Below are 22,539 nucleotides of genomic sequence, written 5' to 3' on the forward strand. Positions count from 1 at the left end.
ATGTCATCACGAGTCTAAGGCTTTTTCTGCAGTCATCAGCCTTGAGTGATATATTTATAGCTTTAACGAGGAGTCACTCAGCAAAAAATATATATATAAAAAATAAAATGAAATGAAAGAATAAGTAAATATCTTATAAAAAATTAATAATTATTGGCAAGTTTAAAGTTTAACTCTTTCCATGCAAAATCACATAATTTCAATTAAATATTTACTGAGAAGCAATCTCGCTCACGCTGATTAGTCTGGTGCAAGTTTTCATATAAAGAAATCCACCAGAGACTGACAGCAATAATGCACTCTTCAGCTTTCATGTTTGGGTCCTTAGCGAAGCAGCCTTCAGTCCACAGCCTCCGATTTACCCTTCTGTCCTTGACGTCTGCCCAAACTCTCCCATCCCAGCAGCTGTTTGGCTTGATGAAAGGTGACTCGGGTGGAAAACGCCGGTCTTTAGCACCGACATTAGCCAATTTGCTTTAATCCAGGGCCACTTAAGATAAAAGCCACAGGAGAGCAGCACTGACCCGGGCAGGATTAGGTTGATCAATATCTTATTTCAATTTGTGTCAGGAGGACACATAATGAGGGGAGGGATTCTAGAAAAACTAGTCCGCGTCATTCATGGGTGTCCAACATGCACCTACAAAGAAACAACCAAGTCAAAAAAGGGGGCACGTTCTGAGCAGAAAATGAGCCAGCGATGAAATAGGAAAGCAAACGACTTGCACTCTGCGAGGATCCAAGCACCACAGCTCTTAATCACGACATGCATCACAGACTGTATAGAAAAGATGCAAGCAGAAAAAAAAATGGTCTGAATTTCTAGTTTTGACTCTTGTTTGTGTTCATTTTCAAACACTATGGTTCCTTTATGAAAAATGACCAATGACGACATCTGGTACACAATCCTTTAAGCCTGTTTTTATTAAGCAAAGTAAGCATAAGCATGAAGGTGGCCCTACTAACTCGGCAAATCACGTCAAATAAGGATCGTACAACCATCGCAAGAGAAATGGCTGAAAATAAAGAGTGGAATATATGTTACGGAGCAATTAACTCATAAGACTTTGAGGAACAGTGTCGAGAGAAAAGGACCATGTGTAGGTGTCAATGATTGGGTGAGATCTGAAATGTTGATGTCACAAGAGCAAACTGTAGAGATTAAGCTATCAGACAATTAATTTGTTGCTTTGTTTTATTTCAATTTTTTTTTTTATGTGATTAAAATGTAGGTGTTCACAACCCAATGACTGACATCAGTCGCTGCATCCATCGTTATTGTACACGTCTTTACAAAAACTATGTCCTATATGTCTTTGACATATAGGCTCGTGAAATTCTTTCACAAAGACGTGAGCCATAGTGGGCGTGTCAGTTCTCTCTCAGCAAGATTAAAACTAGAAAAGGTCATGGAACTTTGTCAATACTTAAAAAAAGAACATATATAAGTGTAATTATGCAAAAGTAGCTTATTTCTAAAGAGAGCAAAGTATTCAGTGAACTCACAGGAAAGGGCTCTTGCCAACTGGCTCCCACTATGGAGGGTCTGATGATGCCAATGTTGAGCTTGTCTTGCTCCTGCTGCACCACGTACTCAGCCAGGGCTTTGGTGTAGGTGTACGTGTTGGGCCTGTCACCGATGAGCCGTGGCGTTATGTCCCGCACGATGCCATCGTCCATCCACCTGAAGCCAGAGACATAAAGCTTCAGCACTAAGCACCCATTTACAACATAATTGAGCACTTATTTTGGTGCAGTCTGAGATTTATTATGATAAAAACTATTTTTAAAAACATAGGTAGCAGGTTTGTTTTGCAGAAGAACATTAGAAGGTACAGGTTTATGAAAAAGCAATTTACAGTCCCCAGGTCATGTACGCTTACTACATTTAGACCAGCATTTTAACTCTTTACCCTGTGAATGCTGTAAAGGTCGTCATGTTGTCTTTATGGGAAAAGGAGTTAAAGAGACTTCACCTATAAGCACTGCCAAATAAATGCATGAAATAAAATGAAACGGAAACACTCCATTAGGCAATGTTCTCAAAGTTAAACCAAACCTCTGGTCCTTACACTTGAGCTGATGACAAATCTATGTAGGACGTGGCATTTAAGCTGCTTTAGTCACCCTGCAAGCCGCTATCAACCCATCTCAACCCTAGCACTTCCTTTTCATGCCGTTTCAGACATTAGTGTAATATCTGCTGTCTTTTATCATTAGTTATGCATCTCTGCCTCCCCCCCTCCCCCACAGTGTCTCTTTTGTCCCGTCTTCCTCCCCTCATGCCCAACCAGTCACGGCAGATGGCCACCCCTCCGTGAGCCTGGTTCTGCTGGAAGTTTCTTCCTGTTAAAGGGGAGTTTTTTATTCCCACTTTTGCCACATGCTTGCTCATAAGGGGTCACCTGATTGTTGGGGTTTTCTCTGTATCAAATAAAACACCTTGAGGTAACTGTAGTTGTCCTTTGTTGCTATATGAATCAAATTGAAATTACTGTGACCTTTGATATGTAGGGAGAGTCTTTGTTACTGCTCTCCAAATGCACGTGGAGGTGTTAGTCCTGGACTACATTATGAATATGAACAGTTTAAAAGCAAAGAAAACCTCCTTTCACACGGAAAGGTGTGCATGTTGCCCAACTTTTGCAATAACTTCCATGGCGCAATCTGACAATAAAGCGCTTTTTTTGACAGCCAGTTGGCCAAATGTGTGCACAGGTGTGAAAACAGGCAGATAATCATGAAATTCGTGTCTCCACATTCCTGCTTTTATCCCAGTCCAGGTTCACTGCTGAATGTAAGTGAATGGATGAGATCTGTGTTGGTATCGTGCCCAGGGTGGTTTAGGCCCAGCTGGATGTGTTGTGAATGACTGCATTGTTTGTTCGTTCCTCGTAATTACTGGGCTTGATTCTGACACACTCGCCAAGTGATGCAATAGTTTATCCACTCACTATTTATTGATCTTTTGAGCGAACCTTGTTACAATCCCTTGTTTGGGAGGCCCTGTCGCGGTCTCTCCCTTGGTTGCAGCTGTAGCACAAATATGCAACTTCTCTTTTTCTTTGGGATTAATATCCACATCACATGAATTAACCCCAAGTGGAAGTATTTCTGTGACACTGGTGAACAAAAACATCATCCACTCACTCAAGGGAGTCTATAAGTTTCTTGGGCTCGACGGGCGGCGGGTAGATGACCTCATCAATGTGCTTGCGATTGCAGTTTGCATAGGCGGTGGAGATGTGAATGAAGGCCTCGAGGTGATGCATCTGCTGGGCCAGGCTGAGGAGCTGCTGTGTGGCGATCACGTTGAGCTGCAGGGCGTGTCTGCAGGAGAGGAGAGAGAGATTCATACGGTGTTAAAAAGACTGCACGTCTCTGGGAGTGTGTGTATGTAGATGTGGGAGGAAAGGTCGTGCAAATGAGTCTGTGTGGGAGGGAAAAGTTTGTGTGTGCGTGCTCAGGTTCAGTGTGTGCAGGGAAAGTCGTTGTGTGTGTGTGTGTTCGTGTTTGCTAGACTACTACTATCTCTGTATTTGCATGTATAAGCGTTTGTTTGCTGACGACTGAGTGTACCATTCAAATATGAATTTGCAAAGGAGCAGGAATTTGCAAAAAAATTCAAGCCGGAGCAGAGTGACACGGCGGGATAGAGAGGCATGAAATCAAACAGAGGAGAGGGAGAGAGAACAAGACTAAATGAGGAGGGGGAAAAAAAAAGTATTAGCCTCATCATTTTCGCTCTTTTCATCTTGTAGTACCAGTCATAAAGCCAAGACTGAGCATTACAGCATCTACTGCGGCTCTGAATCGATGCAGAGAACGGTCCTGAACAATGCACGCTAGGGCTGTTCGATATAACGATATATATCGGATGACAATATAAAAACTTCTATCGTTTCATTTTATGCTATCGTTTGTTTCGTGGTGTCGCAAAATAAACTGTTTACGGCAATATATTTTTCATCGTTTTGATGGTCACTGTAGTGGCTATATTACTTTCTTAAAGTTCTCTCTTTCTCTTATATTTAATATAACCACACTACCGATGGACAAGCACCTGTTTTTATGTTGTTGTTAGCAACAACGACGGTAACACCATCGCGTGTCCGCTTGTTTATGTTCCACATAAACCTTTCACAATAAAGCTCAAGATCCTGTTGAGACTTTTCAAACTAAACTGAATTACGTGAAAGAGCAGATTAGGATGAGAAGTAAAAAAGAGCCATCAGGTGCTAAAAAATAAACCTTAGACTCAAACTTTAGAACAGGCTTTTCCTCGCAGCACGCTGTGTAATAGAAAACGGCGGCCGTTACAACTTATGTCTAAAAATATAGTTTCATGCACCTGTTAAAACACTGGACTCCAGCTACATGACTCGCAGCTGGAAACGCTTCCCGCAAGACGAGCTGCCCGAGATTCACAGAACTTACAGAAAATGTTACATTTTTGTGATTTATATCGTTATCAGACGACAGAATTCTTATATCGGGATATGACATTTTGGTCATATCGCACAGCCCTAATGCACGCCGCTTTACACCTGCAAAATCTGGCAAAGTGATAACCCGTTGCTCCTTCTTTTGTTGACTTTCTCTTCTTAAACACAGAGACTATAACCTTATAAATGACGCAGCAGCATTTCACCTCAACAGTCCAAAAGCAGAAACATTTTTAAAAAAAAGTGTTTCTCTGAAGACAGAAAAATCCCGAGGACCACAAAATGAGAACAAATGCAGATAGAGTAATGAAGTTATTAATTACATGATAGTTTAAGAGATTAAATTCCCCCTCCCAATTTAAACCATTGATAAAGTAGAAAATAAACATAAGTAGGGCCTAGCTGGCCATTTATTTATACAAGTCTAATAGATACTGGTCTTATAATGATGAGACAAGTGTTGTAATTAGCAATCCTCTGACTCTATACTGTCTAAAGCTGTTACAGCCTCCTCTTTCTGCTCTCCCTGCAGGGTTCCCTCCTGCAGGAGGCAGTGAGGCTTGTTAGGAGAATACTGGCTCACCTGTGTAGGCCTCCACATAAGCAGCCAGCCACTCATAACACCATGGCACATCTCATTCATCACCACTCTTACCCTGACTTCTCACGCCTCATGTTTATCGCTGCCATCATCTTCATTCTGCCAATGAAATCCATAATTGGCGTCCTCACCTGTCTTGCGTCACCTCTATAAAAAGACTCCATCTCTGGTGAAAGGAAGCACGTGTATCCGACTCAAACTTATGCAAGAATAATCAAGGTGCTGGCCTTTATCGTTTTAAAAATGTTTTCTTAAAGAGATGACTACAACAAAATCCTAACTGCCAGAAGAAGAAGAAACAAAAACAACTCAACCCACATGTGATTGATAATCCTCCTGTAGGCCACCCACACAACACATTTCACTTTATAAACCTCAGCCCTCAGCTGCGGATGTGCGTCAGCTCTGCAGCAGAACTACAACAACATACAGAGTCCATTTTGCCTAGAGCAAAGACGAGAAACGCTGTGGTCAGTTTCAACAGACACTGCATGATTCTCCGGCTCAGCGTGGGTGTCGATCACGAGGTCGCGGGAGAACCGAGAGGCAGAAAGCTGTGGGCGAACGGTCCAGTGGCACGAATCAGGTGCGGTCAGGCTGTTAGCAGCGGCAGGACGATGAAGACTGCGGTGGCGATCACCCGGTGAGCTTTTGAGTGCTGTGGGGGCGTGTCATCGCCCCTCCACCTTCTGGGACCATATGCAGGGCGTCACGCCAGCGGGACTACAGAGGGAAGATTGAGGCACCACTGCGCCCCTTCCTGCTCCTGACTCATCACCCATCTGTCTTTGCAGTTATGACTCAGATGCAACAACTACAGACCAGTATAGGCACCCATCAGAAACTACCAGCTATTGAGATCTGCTGACTGTGGAGGCCCTTTGAGTACAGCGTTCAAGACACTGAAGATGGTCCAATGTGGTCATAAAGCGATGGACATGGTCAGCGACAATACTCAGGCAGGCTGTGGTGTTTGAAGAGTGAATAACTGGTGCTATGGGTCCAAAGTGCCGAATGATTCATGCTCTCATGTTGTTTACAACAAATTCTTATCCTAACACCTGAATGTTGCTGCTCAGACGCTTCTTCTATTGTCCCAGTTTTCGTGGGCCAGTGTGAATTGTAGACCCAGTTTCCTGTCCTTAGCTGACAGGAGTGGCACACTGTATGGTCCTTCTGCTGCTGTAGCAGCAGGGTTCAATGCGTTTTGTGTTCCGAGATGCTATTCTGCATATTTGGTGGTTATTCGAGTTACTATTTCCTTCCTATCCGCTTGAAGCCGTCTGACCAGTCTCCTCTGTCATCAACAAAGCTTTCACAAAGCTCACTGGATGTTATCTGTTTCAGACAGTTGTCTGTAACAGTCACGGTCCTTTAGAGAAAAGCTCGAGTTAGCAAACACAAGAAACTCCCAGCTGCTGATTTTTACTCATATGAAGCCACCGAGGTTATAAGACTTCAAAGTAATAATCTTAGAATAAAATCACTTTAAGGGTTTTTGTAGAATTTGTTTATCGGATAATTTTCCTAAATTTCAAGAGTCGTTTAATATCTGCTTAATGCTTAGACTGCCCCAAGTATTATCATTACTACTGTACATTTTATCAGTACTTCTCTGAAGCACAGAACTGTGTATTGATAAAGTGACAGATCGATGAATCAATATTAAATCACTAGCAGCTCTAATATTAACACTCAGTGCTGCTTTCTTCTTTAAAAAGGCCACTTCACCCCAAAAATCAAACATATATTTTCCTCTTATAGCTTTCTTGCAAGTTCATTTAAAACTACAATGTCAGGAAGCAAGCTAGCAGCTACCTGACATTGTAGTTCAGCCGAGGGGAGGATACCATGAATGTTTACATCCTGTCACAGCTCATTACGAAGAAGAACCTGTACCCAAGGGTAGAGGGGCACTTGTTTCTGCAGTTCCTGGTAACCAGGTCATGATTTCTAGAAATTTTAACCCACTGCGCAGAACATTATAGGGTGAAAATCTCTCTTTACTCACAGATCAATCTTATGATAAATAGAAATAAGTTTCAAGTTAAAACCAGCTTTCAATAAATAGCAATGATCCTTTAAGTGTGGATAAAGACTTGCACAGGATGAAGACCAGCTGAGGTGTCGGGCTGAAAAGCCCTGGACTGACTCTCGAGCCTTAAGCAGACTCTTCTGATTTATGGCCTCTGCACTGCTTACAAGGCTGCCGGTCACCAGACAAGAGTAATGACTCTGAGATGACAAAAAGGGGAGGCGTGAGTAAAAAACCCAGTGAAGTCATATGAAGAAATAAAAGAAGAGAGAAGATAAAGGCCACTGAGAGAGAGAAAGATACAGAGACAGAGAGAGACTAAAGCACTAAGAGATCGATATGAATCGGTGTGCAGCTCAGTGCAGTGCAGCAGTCCTAACTGAGCTGTCACTCAAACTGGCCCGCCTCTGAACACCCATCTTCAGGGAGCTTTTAAAGAGCAGCACTACACCACGTCAGACAAATGATCTACCTCCACTCATCCATGCACACGGAGGCTGCAAACACACTGAAGGGGCGGCCTCACTCGCTTATCTTGGGAGGAATTTCCCTGCTTAAAAGAAGCTAAAACTGAAGATCTAATCTATGAATACCAGGATCATCACGTGGGGTCAACATGTGTGTAATCAGACTTACAAAATCCCAAAAATGCAGTGCAACTGAAAGTGTCCAGACACAAGCTATAAGCAGGAATGCCAATCATTCTTCTCTTTTCGGTTTCTCGGCTCATCCGTTTCACTCTGCAGATAATTTTTTACATGAAGGATCCAGTGCAGTCCAGGCTGGGCATTTGTACAGCAAGACAAAGAAAGCTGCACACCATGTTTGTATATTTTTACACAAGCTTGCAGGCTCAGGCACAGTCTATACAAAAGGCTTCCCTGCCACCTCCCAGCTATGACCAACTGACCTCAGACCAGACCTCACCGGCCTAGGCTGCCGGGGGCTTCCCATAATGGACTGTTTCTTCTTCACTCCCTCTGTGTTTATACAGGACTCTGGATTTAATCATTAGATATTATTAATCTCTGGCTCTCAGACACAGTGAGTCTTTTGTCCGGTCTTCCTCCCATCACCCTATAACCAGTCACGACAGATGGCCGCTCCTTCCTGAGCCTGATTCTTTCAGATGTTTCTTCCTGTTAAAAGAAAGTTTTTCCTTCCAACTTTTGCCAAGTGCTTGCTCATACTGGGTCGTCTCATTGTTGGGGTTTTCTCTGTATTATTGTCGGGTCTTTTGGTGAACAGGATTCGAACATTATAGGACGGATCGTTGTTGCTTATGTCAGGAAGTTACAGGTATGACTAGTCGGAGGAGAACATCAGCACATTATCTAAAGGAGCACAACATAACGCGGTCATCACAGTGCTCACATCAGAATTCAACAACTCTACATTCAGCAAAGCTCCTCATAGACCAGTAACGAGCGAGACGTCCTCACTGGGACGTTGGAGCCTCTGAAGACATCTTGATACCGACTCAACACTGACTGAATCGCATCCGACCAACACTCCGAACATGCCACGGCTCCCTGAGTAAAATAGGAACCATCTATTTTCTTATAGGTGATTTTACAAACTCGTAGAAACTGTTGATTTCTCCACACCCTCATCCTGCTCCACTTCCTCTTTGCGTCACGTCAATGAAACATTACCGTCATGCTCATTGAATTGCACATCCTCTGGAGTGCACCCTCACAACAGCAAGTTCCTGCTACAAGCAACATTTACTCAGCAATAAAGACACCTTGCATAAAGTGGAACCGGATTGTAATGAGGTGTAATAATGAAACAAAGCAGCAGGAGTCTGTGTGTTCATTGTGTTGGAAAATTAAAAAAAAAAAAAAAAAAAAATTGGATGAAATGCAGGTGGTCCTCACTTGAGCGGCTCATCGAAGCGGATGGTGGCGGCGCAGTGGAAGACGATGTTGATGCAGGTGGTGAGCTTCTCCACATCCTCTGGGCTGATGGCCAGGCCCGGCTGCGTCAGCTCGCTGCTGATTGGGATGATCTTCTGGTGGAAATCGGGGTTTTCCTCCCTCACACGGTCGAAAAGCTGCCAGACAAAACAGAAATCACTAAAGGAAAGACTTTTATGTCTTAGCTAATTCATCAGCAGCGTTCAAATAATCGAACATTTAAATGCCATATACATTTTTCTTAAACTTGAAGAAGGCTGTGCTTTCTCGTAAGATGTGGACATTGGCATTGAATTGATGCTGTGTACGAAGTGAGCTGTATAAATAAACTTTGCTTATAGCTGTCAGGGAGAGAAGAACTATTACAGTCGACTCAAACACTAAAACACCATGGCAAGGAACGCAAATGTACTTTGCATAATCGCTTCAGGTGAGGAGATTGTTCTGATGCAAATGACCTGTACATTTTCATTTCACCAAAGCAGCGATAGTCAACGTGGACGAGATAAGACCGGTCAGACTGGACTGTTTAGGATCGCAACTTAACTCAAAATGTGGAAACGGCACATAGAAAGGAAAGCAAACAGACTGAAAAGTAAACTCACCTCATGAGTAGTAATGTTGTATTAGAGTGCATCTGTTTTAACAGGGTGGACCTGGTAACTCTCATTTTGCTGCTCTACCTTATTGAAAGCTACTAAAACAAAAGGAAAGATGCGTCCAATTGAGTTTCAAAGCAGCATTAATTCCAATTATAATCATGACAGTTACTCGATAAATGAGCTCTGTGAATTGACTATGAAGTCTTAATTAAAGGTGCCCTTTTTCACTAATGAATGGCTTCAACTAAAAGAAGATGGGACTAGGTGTTAAGCCAGGTAGGCTACAGATGTGAGAGCAGACAAAAAAAAAAAGAAAAAAAAAGTAGCGTGCCTGCCATCGACCAATGAGATTTATCCATCTGTGCCATGAGTCACACTGTGGAGTGTTTCCTGATAAATGTCTCAAAGTAAACACGGGTCAGTGAGTCAGCTTGCAAAAGTAATCTCCTCTCTAAAGAAAGGAATTCACTCCCCGTTTTATACAAAAACACTATCAGGGCTGTAAACCTCTGACCTGTATCTGACAGGGCCATTTGTGCCGCTGTTCGCCGCGCTCTACTGTACATTCATGCTGAAACGCAAACCCTACTCGTGTTATTCCACCTGTTTACGCTGCCGTTCGCCGACTTAGTGCCGGAGAAAATATTCCAACATGGAGGCGGGGATTATGTGAAGTCTCGTCTAGATTTACCGGCTCGTGTATCACACGCCGTTCGCTGCCCGACACCCTGCAGAGAGCTGAGCATGTCAAGCCAATGTTTGAGTCAGGAGATGCTTCCCAAAGGCGGCGGAGTCAGATGTCATGCATTTATCTGTGCAGCTCCTACCAGGAAATTTGGCTTTGCCTTGCTGCACAGAGCAGCTGTGTTCAAAAGGCCTTTCACAGACAGATATTAAAGGATGAGAAGGAGAAAAGAAGGGGAGTGAGAGGGGAAGTGAAGGGATTGGCATCAAAACGCGTGCGCTCTGTTATGAAAGTGCCGCCCTGTGTGTGTCAGCTGTCCTAAAAGCAGAGATCTCTCGCTTAGAGGACAGAAGTTGACTTAAACAGCTCTTTACAGTCATGCTCTGTATCCTCATCAATCCCCTGCTTTTTAATGGCACCCTACTCGCTCCCAATACTGTACACCATACTGCCCATATTAGGAACGAGCCCGCATGTACAGTATGCACTGTCATAACATCTGAGAGAAAGGGGTGGGGTTGGGGGGGTGTAAGGGATTTTCTCCATGCTCATGTAGAGCCGTTATTATTATGTAATGAAAAGTAACAGCGTTATCTCCCTCTGCTCGAGGCCAACAGCTGGTAGTAACGGAGTCTGCAGGGAGCAGGAGCAGAGGAAAAGATTCTGTGTGCAGCTTTCTCCAAAAAATATCAGCACTGCAAAAACTGTCCTTTCTGTGCTGCATGATTCAAGGAGCCGCCTTTTTTGGTTTTACCTTGAACACAAATATAACAAAAACTGAACTTTCCCCAAGTGCTTATGCTCTGCTCTACTCGCATGTGATGAGGCTCAAGGGTAGCTGTCATCAGCTAAAAGAGCTCCGGCGGTAGGACAACGTAGTCACAGCTCTGACACTTAAAGAAAGAAGTGTTCAAACTCCAACAAGTGTTTTCACAAATGCCGCCCAAGCACACGCAAAATTTGACAGTGCAACTGTGGCTTAATGAGATTTGCAACATTTCTTCAGGCTAAAACCACGTTAGCAACCCAGCAACTGAAAAAGGGTGAGCAATTTCCTCCATCCTCTGACCACAAACGGTGCAGAGCATGACGAACATAACAGTATGTAAGCTGATATTCTTGATTTAACACAGAGTGTGCAGAAAAACTAAACTGATGAGGTTACTGCTTGCTAACTTTAAACAATATATAACAAGCTATATAATGATAGTAAAGCTGCCATTTCTCCACATCAGAAGGAGCCAGTTGAGGTGGGAATCTGGGCATCTCACTAGGATGCCTCATTGGACACCTCCTAGGTGAGGGCTTTAAGGAATGTAGGGACCCTGGGGGAAGTTCCAGGATATACAGGAGAGATTATTAATACTGCTAGCTTGGGAACGCCTCATTCTCCAGAAGAGTGGACATATTGGATGTTGAATGTGGAACTGCCAGGAAGGAGGAAAAGAGGAAGACAACAGAGAAGATTCATGGGTGTAGTGAAAAATGACATGCAGGGGGCGAGTGTCACAGAGAGGACACTGGGGATAAGATGAGATGGAGGCAGATGATCTACTGAAGAAGAAGGCAAGTATTTCCTGGTTAACAGTTATCGCAGATATCGGCGCATCTCCAATATTTATACTTAAAATACTACTGTTCTTTGAAAACTACGTTTATTTTAAAAGAAAGTGAGTGCAGCTTTCATGTGTAACAGTCCCCATCCTTCCCATAGTTTATGATTTGCAGTAGAGCTTCCTGTGATGTTCTGGATGATCTCTTAAGAGACAAGTGCCACTTTGTTGCGACAGCCCCGTCCTGACTTCACCCTACCAGCACACGTAATAAAATAAAAATAGGGAAATACAGCATTTACTCAAACGCATACGTTTATCAACTTACTGGCAAAGTCCGCCTGCAAAACATAGCTCAGATTTTCTTTGGCAAAACGAGAAACGAGCTGCCAGGAACAAAGAAAGCCTCTTCTACATTTGAACTCGTAGTAGGTGAGCAGGTACACAAGCAGCTCTGAGCAAGAAGCTTCTTGTTTCTCTCCCAGCTGCTCACTTCTCTCTTATCTGGTTGTGTGAAACTGTACTCTCTGCTACACACAGAAATGCAGTCTCCATGCACTAGACAATCAGTATGCACATTTAAAAAGGATTAAATGAATAAATATTACATTTTGTCGTGCACTCTGACTACAGCTCACCAAATCATGGCACGTGCAGATCACTGAAGCACTTGTAACCCAAAGTTAAACTACAGAAAAAGCCAGAACGGAGAAAGAGCATCAGGGTCAAAAGGGTGAAAGAGGGCGTACAATGTGAGCTTCAGAGAGCTCTTTGTTACAGGCGCAGGCAGAGAATGGCATTGTGGGATTGAGGCCCTGCTTTGTAAAAAGCTCTCTGGGCGATAAGTGGCCTGTGCCAGCCTTCCACTGCACGTATTTACCACTGCACCCTTCTCCAACTCACGGGTGTTAGTGAGCAAACCGCCTTGTACAGGAAGACAATAGCCCACCAGTTTGGAGGATGCTGTGAGGGTGGGGGTGGGTGTTGGAGGGTGAAACATCACCACAGCCAAGTGTTTCAGTGCTGCATCCTGAAACAAAGTCATGGCCTTGAACAAGCAGCAGTTTCAGAAGTATAAAGTAACTCCTTTGGTTTAACGCACAGGTCTGAATGTGGTCATCACCTGTACTTCCAGTGCAATCGAGTGTCATTTTGTAGACCAAAGGGCAATAAATCCTTCATCAAGAGTGCTTCAAGCAGCCACTGTGTGGACTTTCACAGAAACCCAACACTAATGGCACTTTCCTTTCAGCCCATCAACCCGAGATGCCATTTGAACAGCCTCACTTCTCGCTAACTGCCCTTTAACTCCACTCTTCTTGCGTGTTTTTTTTTTTTTTTTTTTTTACTGGACCCTTCACACAGACCATTTCCTCGATTCTCCAGGACCAAAAAAGTTCAAAGAGAGCTGCACAAAATGAGCAAAAAGACGACACACAAAAGCTGTGAGATCATTGGCGATGTCTCAGACTGTTATGCTGCCAAAATGTCAGGTAACAATGGGACACAGCACAAAGCAGAGCTAATGATAGGTATGCTTTGCACGCTTCAGGTCCAACGTGACCTCCTGAGAGGCTGGTGGCCCCGGCAGCAAACCAGAAGAGTCATAATGCTTTTAAACAAAGTCCCACATTTCTTTCTTCCTCTTTGTCTTTCTTATATCAGACCTAGGAGTGTAATTTCTGTAATTTTTCTAAAGCCAGCACCTCAGTTTTGTTCACATGCAGCTCCTCTGCACTTTGAATGAGTGACAGTACATATAAAAACATCCTGTTTGGTCACCTAGGTGACAATACATCCTGTCACCGCCTGTTGTCTTTGTTCCCCAACACGTTTTCCAGCACGGCTTCCACAACAAATGCATGCAATACCCTGAATGTTTTCAATGCTTCCGTCAGACACAGGGTTGCATAACCTTGCTGGCTTCATCAGTCTTTTCAGCCCTGCAGCATGCAACAGTCCCCCTGTGGATGCATCCTGCTGCTGTCTGATACAAAATAAAAGTTTCATAAGATAATTTTCTTTTTAAAATTAAATTGACTTTTTTTTTCCTTCAGTTGGATCTCGTCAGAAGTTTGTTTGTAAAGTAAAACTTCATTTCTGGAGCAGATATTTTGATATTAGCTTGACTGCTTTGAAACCTGCACATGTAGGTTACTCAGAGGTCATCAGATTAATGGAAAAGAATGTGTGTGTTTGAAAGGAGATAAAGACAGGGGTACACAGCTACTGCCTAATGCCTCTCCATCTTTAATAAGTAAACAAATTCAGTTTCTTGACCTCGAGCCAAGACTCACATTCATGGAACCCTTCTCTTTTAATCTGTTCATTTGTAGCACCTTTCCCCGCCGACTACCTGAGACGACCATACCGGGTAGTTTATATTAGCCGGGGAAGCTCTACCACAACGTGTTAGAAAGAAGCAATTAATGTATGTGTACCTCCAGTGCCGACCTCCATTTTCTGGCATGCACTGACTAAATTAGTCAAATAATAGGATACTCGCACAAACCAAATCTCCTCCTGGGCTGTCAACAAAAGGTTCTAGATAGGGTGAAGGATGCTGAATAACCATCATTATATTTCCAGATACCAGTGAGGTTCCCTCTCTCCCGTCTGCCTCAGTGACAACACCCGCGGTAAGGATGAAGCGCTGAGCCTGGGGAGAAATCAGAAATGCAAGGACTCTCATGGGAAGCTGTGAAGGAGAACAGATGTGTCTAACCCTCCTGAAGCTGTCAGCATATTAAGGAAAAAAAAATGGGTTCATTTCCAATCATCTCCCGTGATATAAAACATACATTTTACCATCCTGTGTCACAACACATTTCAGCACACTCCTCCTCACAGTTAAAAACAAAACAAAACAGAAAACCCCCCCAAAACAATACCTGCCGTTTCAGAAATACCGCCTTAATAACGATTAGCTTTTTCTGGGTACCTGGCACCAAGATACCAAAAAATAGTTGATGAAAATAGGTGGAACAAGGTAAATGCAGGAGTGAGAGTTCTGGTTTACCTGGCAGCAAATGCCGCCTTTACAAGGCTTTATATTTCACGACTTGCTTAAGAGAGACAATACCCATTCTCTCTATTCAGCCATCTCATCCAACTGATCACGATTTGTGGGGAACAGCTCACTAAAGCAAAGTAATGAAAATGGAGGGTTTTCTCATGCCTGTGCTTTCGTCGTACACTCAACTGAAGCGATCAATACGAGGGCAGTAATCAAGTCTGCGGTGACAGCAAACGCAGAGTTTCTGGGCTTGGCGTTCGGGAGGCCGCTGGCTTCCAGTCTTTAAGACAATGACCTCCTGCTGAGCGAAGGGGAATTTTATTACCCTCCAAGAGCAAAAGGAGAGACATAAGCAAGATTGTGTGCGCTGCTTGCTTTTCTGCCCATATTAAATGCTGCAGATAATTAGCTGTGCTCTCTTACCATTTATAAATGCCAAGTTCACTTGATAATTAATTCCAGCACTCCCCTCCTCAGCGTTAACTCTTTGTGCTTGCCACAGGAAAGCCCATCATTGTTTGAGTACCGGATTTACAGCAGTCTGGTGCCACCAATCTACAAGGCCTCTCTGGACCTTTTATAGTTTTGCTCAGGCAGTAAAAGGTCAGAGTGACATTAGCTCAAAACAAATCTCATTGCATTCGCAGCCATTTGCACTCTGCTTTTATGCAGAAAGAATGTGATCATTAACCACATGTGATGCACTGGATTAGACAAATGATGTCTGATTTGAGTCAATAGTCATAGTAATGATTTATTAGGTGCACCTGCTCAGCGACTCATTAATGCAAATATCTAATCAGCCAATCATATGGCAGAAACTAAATGCATTTAGGCATGCAGACACGGTCAAGTCGACCTGCTGAAGCATCAGAATGGGAAACAAAGGAGAACAGATAACCACAGTGGTAAATAACCTAAGCACCACTCCCGTCAGCTTGCTTTACCCACTACCTGGGGACCACTGGGCATCACCATCATGCCAAAGCTCAAATCCTGAACATTACCATTAGTTCACGGCTCTCAAATGGCCTCGACAGCCAGCAGATCTCAATCCTGTAGATCACCTTTGGGATGTGATGGTGCAATGCAGCTGTGTGATGCTATCATGTCAACATGGACCAGAATCTGAGGAAGACTTCCAGCACCTTGTTGAATCTGTGACATGACTATGAAAAGGCAGTTCTGAAAGAAAAGTGGGCCGAATCTCTTACAAACAATAAAGTGACGTTAAATATTTCGTTTGAAGACATTATTTTTGAAGAATGTGGATCGCCAACAACTGTGTATATTATTTCTGTCAACTATTAAAATATCATCTTTAAGGCAACACGTCAGAAACTAGGTTCTTTCACACTGATCTGAGGGTGTTTCTGAGGACAAAACCGCCGCAGGGTATGACCCCCTCTGCCCCTTTAATGACAGGAAACAGGATTGCATTCATCTCGACCCGACCAAATCTGAAACCATGTGTTTTCGTTCTTTAGTTAAGCCCCATTTGTTGACTTCACTTGCCTCCAGCTGTTCATACAATATTAAAAAGCCTTGATTCATGATTTGATTCTTTAAATACTTCAGGGTTATTTTTCTTTCAAGGATGAGATACAGAACATAAAACACATTCTCAGACTAGGGCTGTTCGATATAACGATATATATTGGATCACGATATAAAAACGTCTATCGTTTCATTTTACGCTATTGTTTGTTTTGTGGTGTGGCGAAATAAACTGTTCACGGCAATATTTTTTCATCTTTTGGATGGTCACTGTAGTGGCTATATTAATTTCTTAAAGTTCTCTCTTTCTCTTATATTTAATATAACCACACTATGGACGGACAAGCGCCTGTTTTTATGCGTTGTCCTTAGCAACAACGACGATAAAACCATCGCGTGTCCGATTGTTTATTTTCCACATAAACCTTTCAGAATAAAGCTCAAGATCCTGTTGAGACTTTTCAAAATAAACCAAATCACGTAAAGAGTATGCAGAGTATTTACGGATTAGAAGTAAAAAAAGAGCCGTCAGGTGCTAAAAAATAAACCTTAGACTCAAACGTTAGAACAGGCTTTTCCCCGCAGCACGCCGTGTAATAAATACTCAAAGAAAACAGCGACCGTTGCAACTTATGTCTAAAAATGTATCGTTTCATGCATCTGTTAAAACATTCGACTCCAGGTACACGACGCCCAGCTGGAAAAACTTCATGCAAGTCGAGCTGCCCAAGATTCACAGAATTTGCAGAAAATTTTACGTTTTTGTGATTTATATCGTTATCGGACGATAGATGTCTTAAATCGGGATATGAGATTTTGGTCACATCGCACAGCCTTATCTCAGACAGACATAAAAGTTGGCTAACAGACACAGATACCAGCTGTATAACAGCCTAATAAAATACCTGAATTTCATTCATCAAAACTGAAGCACAAACTTACTGGACATTAACATTTTAACTAATTAATTCTAGTAAAAATACTCCAAAAGACATCAACACTACAAACAGAGACTTGAGGTATGGTTCAGGGACTAATGGTGCAGCCGGTGTTGGGACACCTGAGAGAATACACCCACTAACTTTAAGCCTTAAGCCAACAATCAGCTGACATAGGAACAGGAAACTGAAGACGTCTGGAAGCAGCCACATGTGGCACCTCCAGGGACTGCAGTTCTCACCACTTTCAGCCTCACAGAAACATGGCGTTTCAGGTAGTCAGGTAGTCTCCCTCCACATACATCTGTGGAACACTGAGCAGGGCTGAAACAAGCTCCGGAAGAACACCCCCTCTTCCCAAACAGCTTCACCAGCAACCTTTATTATGCTGGTCTGTTTCATAAACTTGACTTAATTTGTGGACTAACTACATGCAATCCTTTTCATTCTCTCTCGAGGGAGGAGTGTTAGAGCTTTAGGTCACCTCATTCTGTTTGCCTAATTCATGTTATTGCACGACAAACAACCACAGAGGAACAAATGGCATGCTGAAGGCCAGACTAGCTGCCATATCATGTGCTCTAAATAGTCATCTCTTCTCAGGAGTCAGAGCAGCAAATGCCAAGTCACTGCACGCACCTTCATCCTTAGATTGCTGTTTAAACATACACACCTCAACACACCTTAAACACACTGCAATGCACACTGGCACACATTAAGTGAAGGATTTAGCTAATAAGCACTAAATCAGGAATTAACATTGGGAAACAGGATAAGAACAGGCTGACGTTTCCCCGGGGAGCGATAGATAGATGCTTCAGGTCTGCTGGCAGCTGGCACAAATTTCATGCCCAGCTCCACAAGTGAAGCCCAGAGTTGCCCGTCAGGGACAGCAGCAATCAATGAAACTTGAATATTTATACTGCTGGAAAGATCACCTGGCTGTGGATGCAAACAAGAGGAAATCAATACAACAGTGCAGTTATATTAGATCAAAGTGTAATAATGGGTAAACGACTGAAAACCACAGAGAAGGGAGAGGACCCCATCCATAGTCACGGCTGTTTTCACATTGACATTTAATTTGTAAAAAACAAAATAGTGTCACACTTTTGTTACTTGTGTTTCACAGAGCTCAGTACTTTGGCATCACAGACAATGATAATCTTCATGCTGGTATCTATAATGGATCATATCCGTAAGCACGTGTTAATACTCGAATACTTTTTTCGCTCCACGCATACTCGGGTGTGACCATTTCCATGACGTGTCTTAAGCGGAGGTATTTCAGGCATCTTATCATACATCAAGCAGTGATGCACTACATTCATACTAATAACTCTCTTTATGTTCAAGTCTGAGCAGCTTCACAATGACGCAAGTCAGCCTGCCATAATTGCAACGTCTCTAAACATTCCAACTCTTTCCTGAAGTGCCTCCAGATGAACCTAATGCAGGCAGAACGTTTATGATCATTTAGAGCCATCTGTGCTCCAGCTGCCACACTGATCAGTGAACAGCCTCTCCAGCATGACTACAGAGCCCCCCCCCCCGGTTACAGGATCCTGCCTTGTCGGCTAAATTCCAGAAGACCCCAGTTCCTACCGCAAGCATTCCACTTTCCACCTCTTCAGCTGACAGCCCAGCACATCCTTCACAGTTACAGAGCTGGTTCTGCAGTGTGCTGTAAAGCCTCAAACACTATGACTAGGCTTCAACAGCCTGCTAGTGGGTGGGAAAAGCATGCCACAGAGCAGGAGAGAGGCTTTTTTGTACCCAAAGGCCTACTTATCAAGTGCCTGACATGCCATTCGGCACCCGGTACCGCAGAAAGAGCTGCAGTCATCCAAATGTTTTCAGTGAATCAAAGAAGCCTCAGCGCAGACAGAAACAGAGAGAGACAGAGCTTAAATGTCAGAGTCGGAGCAGCGGAGAAGCACAGAAACAATGAGATTCCTATCGGTTTGTCCTTTTCCTGCTCGGGGCAGCTCATCTGATTGCATCCTTTGAAAAACACAATGGGACAGATCTCTTGGCCGTTACCTAGCAACAGGTGGTAAGAAAAGATACTGGCCTGGTTTGAAGGAGGAGAAGAGAGGCTACTTGAGAGACGAAGCGGTTCGCCTTCATGAATTATCCCGAATCTGAACAGAATAATACTGACCCGAGGACTTGCATGAATACCAATTAGTAGTTGAAGCTTGGTCATGGAAACTTAATGACATCACTTCTGAATGCAGACTGAGCATGAGCGAGCCTGCGGTTGGCAGAGCATCAAGCAGTGACCTGATAGCAGACACTAATAGACGGATGCCAAAACCAATGAAAAACCTGATGGCAGGGGAAATACTGCAAACACAAGTGGGAGATGTGTTAAAAATAATAAAGAAAATCTGATTGTACACAAACAATTTACAACATTATATTTCCTTTTATTGATTTTTTTTTTTTTTAATTTGCCTGCATGGTGCTGCTGTGTGACACAGATCTGCTAGTGCGGCTTTGTGGGGTTTCCCAGTGACTCCTCCAGGACTTGTTCTTCATACAAGGCTTCACTAATCCAGTTTAATGAATCCTCATTAGGCTGAAATTGTCTTGGAAACTTCCATTCAGCTAATTTGGCAGCAGTAAAGAATCAAACTGGCACATTATGATGACTGACAGATTTCATTAAAGAAAAAAAACATGTATACAAAAGGTGGACGACTGGACAGCTTCCCAAAACACAGATGTGGGGAGAAAAAAAAAAGCCAAAGTCTAAATTAGATAAATTTCCTTAAAGATGGCTTCTGTCATTTATGTAGTTGTTATAAATGTTCAAATTCCTTTTTCCCTTGGTAATTTTGAATTAAAATGGCTAACTGATGCCATAAAAAGGCAGGCAATGATTGATAACCATAATTGGTAACTGACTGAATCAGACTGCTCCCAACTGCTGAAGCGACTTCTTCTGCAGTAAACTGGAGTAAATGACCTTTAGGGGTCTGAGCAAACCCACAGTAACTAACCAGAAACAGTGTATATATGTCAGATGAAGTGTGATTGGTTTGTGAAGCCTCGAGCTGAATGTTTCTGCTGTTGCCATCTTGCCAACAAGAGAGGCATGGATCTGCGACTGCAAAACAATTAACAGCGCACGTCCTAATAATCCTGCCCAAAGAAACTTGAAATAAGCAAAATGTACAAAATGGGTTTCATTTTTTCTTTAATATGACCCGAAGAGAGCCAGGACCACGGGTCATTTTCCGACAGACTTCAGTAAGGCCACAGATACTGCCCCCGATGGGCTCTAAGAACAATGGCCTTACTTTTCAAACCCAGAAGCTGTCTGATGCCATCTCAAACGATTTTACTTTCACAGAGGCCAAATGTAGAACGCTTGAGTTAGTTTAATGTAGTGGCTTCAAAACAATAGCTAAGACACGTGCAACCCTAAAAATGGACTTTTTGTATGCATTTTGAAGAACTATGTGAAAGATCTGATGGACTCTGTCAGTCAGTGCTTAGCGCTCCTACAGTTTCCCCATTGTTTGCGTTGAGTACCCTGGCTTTTATTACACAAACACCGTGTTATTTACTTTGTTTTATTTGATTTATTTAGTGCATAATCATTGTTCATTTAGTAACTTGTATGTATAATGTATAAATTAAAAGTGCTCTTTAATCCAAAACCCTTAGACTTCTTACAGGTTTAGGCTTTCTAGACTTGCAGCATTAAACCAAGTTAACATAACCCTAAGTATACAAATTATGCAGCTCTGTTGCTGAAGCGTCGACAAATAAACAGTTTGATCGTCAACGATTACTTTTCTCCCCTGAAAGCCACAGCAGAGGAGGGCCGTGCATGTGAAACTCCTCTCCTTGTCGCCCACTCTCGCCATTTCTGCTGAGCCTAAATTACAGGGTGTTATAACTGGCACTTTTACAGCGCTGTTGTGTCAGAGTAAACTAATTGCATGGTGAGAGGCAGTCTCTGAAGCGGAGGCATCGCAGTCACCTTGACAAGAGGAGGAAGAAATAAAACCAAAAAAACTAATACACCCTCCCCCAAAAAAAAGTGTTGTGCTACGGTACGTTAAGGTACGCATTCTCCAACTGCTGCTCCACTGCCATCACAGCAGCTGTGAGAATAATGAATGCAGCAGCAAGGTTCAATGAGAGCAGTAAAAATAGATGCTATCACAGGAAGGAGGAGTGATACAGAGGAGGTTTTCTTAGGTGTACTGACAGTTTGAGGCTGATGGTACACAGAGAGCAGAGGCCGGAGCACGCATCGCCTGCGAGCGAGCACATCGACGCACAGCCAGCGTCAATCCTTTGGTCCTCATTAAGTCGAAAACAGTTTGGAGGTTTTTGTTGAGTCATGCTTTGCTGCTGATACAGATGACGCCACATATTCGGAGCTCATCCTCACCTCTCTCCTCCTTTCTTCCCTCTGCTGTTGTCTCCTTCACCCATTTCCTCTCAACCCGCAGCTTTTCTCTCTGATCTTTTTGTCCTTAAGACATCCTTTGCCCCAAAGCCTCCCGACTTTATTAAACATCCAGTGCACTCATATTCTCCTACTTCTCAAAGCACACCAGATACACAGGGGTGAATAATGAAGTGGACCCCCGGATGAACTCAAATCACTCCGGTCGGATTTTGGAGCCAAGTTGGACAGCATCGATATAAGACTGACTGGGATGGCGAGCGCAGTGACTGCACTGGAGGGTAAAGTCTCGGAGGTAAAGCAAGACATATTGAACCAGGGGGCTCATATCGAAGAGGCCGAAGCCCGCATTGCCGAAGTTGAAAGCACACTTGAGAAAACAGAAACGTCACTGAACTCGGCTATCAAACGAATCGCACTTCTTGAAGCCAAAACAGATGATTTGGAAAACCGCGGACGACGAAAGAACCTGCGCGTCTTCGGCATAAAAGAGGGAGCAGAGGGGCAACAATCACTCTTCGACTTTATTAACATCATGCTACCTAAGTGGCTGGGGCTAGCGCCCGACAAGTCATTCACACTGGAATGAGTGCATCGCACGCTTGCCTCCGGGAAACCAAACCAGAGCAGAGCGGTGCTTGTTCATTTCTTAAAATTCCAAGAGAAGGAACTGGTATATCGGGAAGCAAGAAAACAACAAATTACACATGATGGGGCCAAGATCACATTTGCACAGGATCTGTCTGCGGAGACGGTTCGGATCCGACGGGGATTTCACCCGGTTGTCAAACTGTGTATTGATATCAATGCCTTCCG

At 43.3% G+C, this 22,539-nt stretch overlaps 1 protein-coding gene across 3 annotated transcripts in view; it reads right to left on the bottom strand.

Moving 5' to 3' along the window:
* Positions 1-22,539, bottom strand: part of LOC102205266 (fatty acyl-CoA reductase 1) — a 57,384-nt gene that overhangs the window by 9,123 nt on the left and 25,722 nt on the right. For all 3 annotated transcript variants that reach the window (XM_005740817.2, XM_005740818.2, XM_013912839.1), the window contains exons 3-5: positions 8,962-9,137; positions 3,151-3,330; positions 1,507-1,684 (exon numbers count right to left, since the gene is read on the bottom strand). In XM_005740817.2, the coding sequence (XP_005740874.1) occupies positions 1,507-1,684; positions 3,151-3,330; positions 8,962-9,137 (534 nt within the window). The remainder of the gene's footprint in view (positions 1-1,506; positions 1,685-3,150; positions 3,331-8,961; positions 9,138-22,539) is intronic.

This window comes from Pundamilia nyererei, unplaced genomic scaffold (assembly GCF_000239375.1).
Source record: "Pundamilia nyererei isolate P.nyererei 1_Seehausen unplaced genomic scaffold, PunNye1.0 scaffold00104, whole genome shotgun sequence".
In the NCBI taxonomy this organism is placed as follows: Eukaryota; Metazoa; Chordata; class Actinopteri; order Cichliformes; family Cichlidae; genus Pundamilia; species Pundamilia nyererei.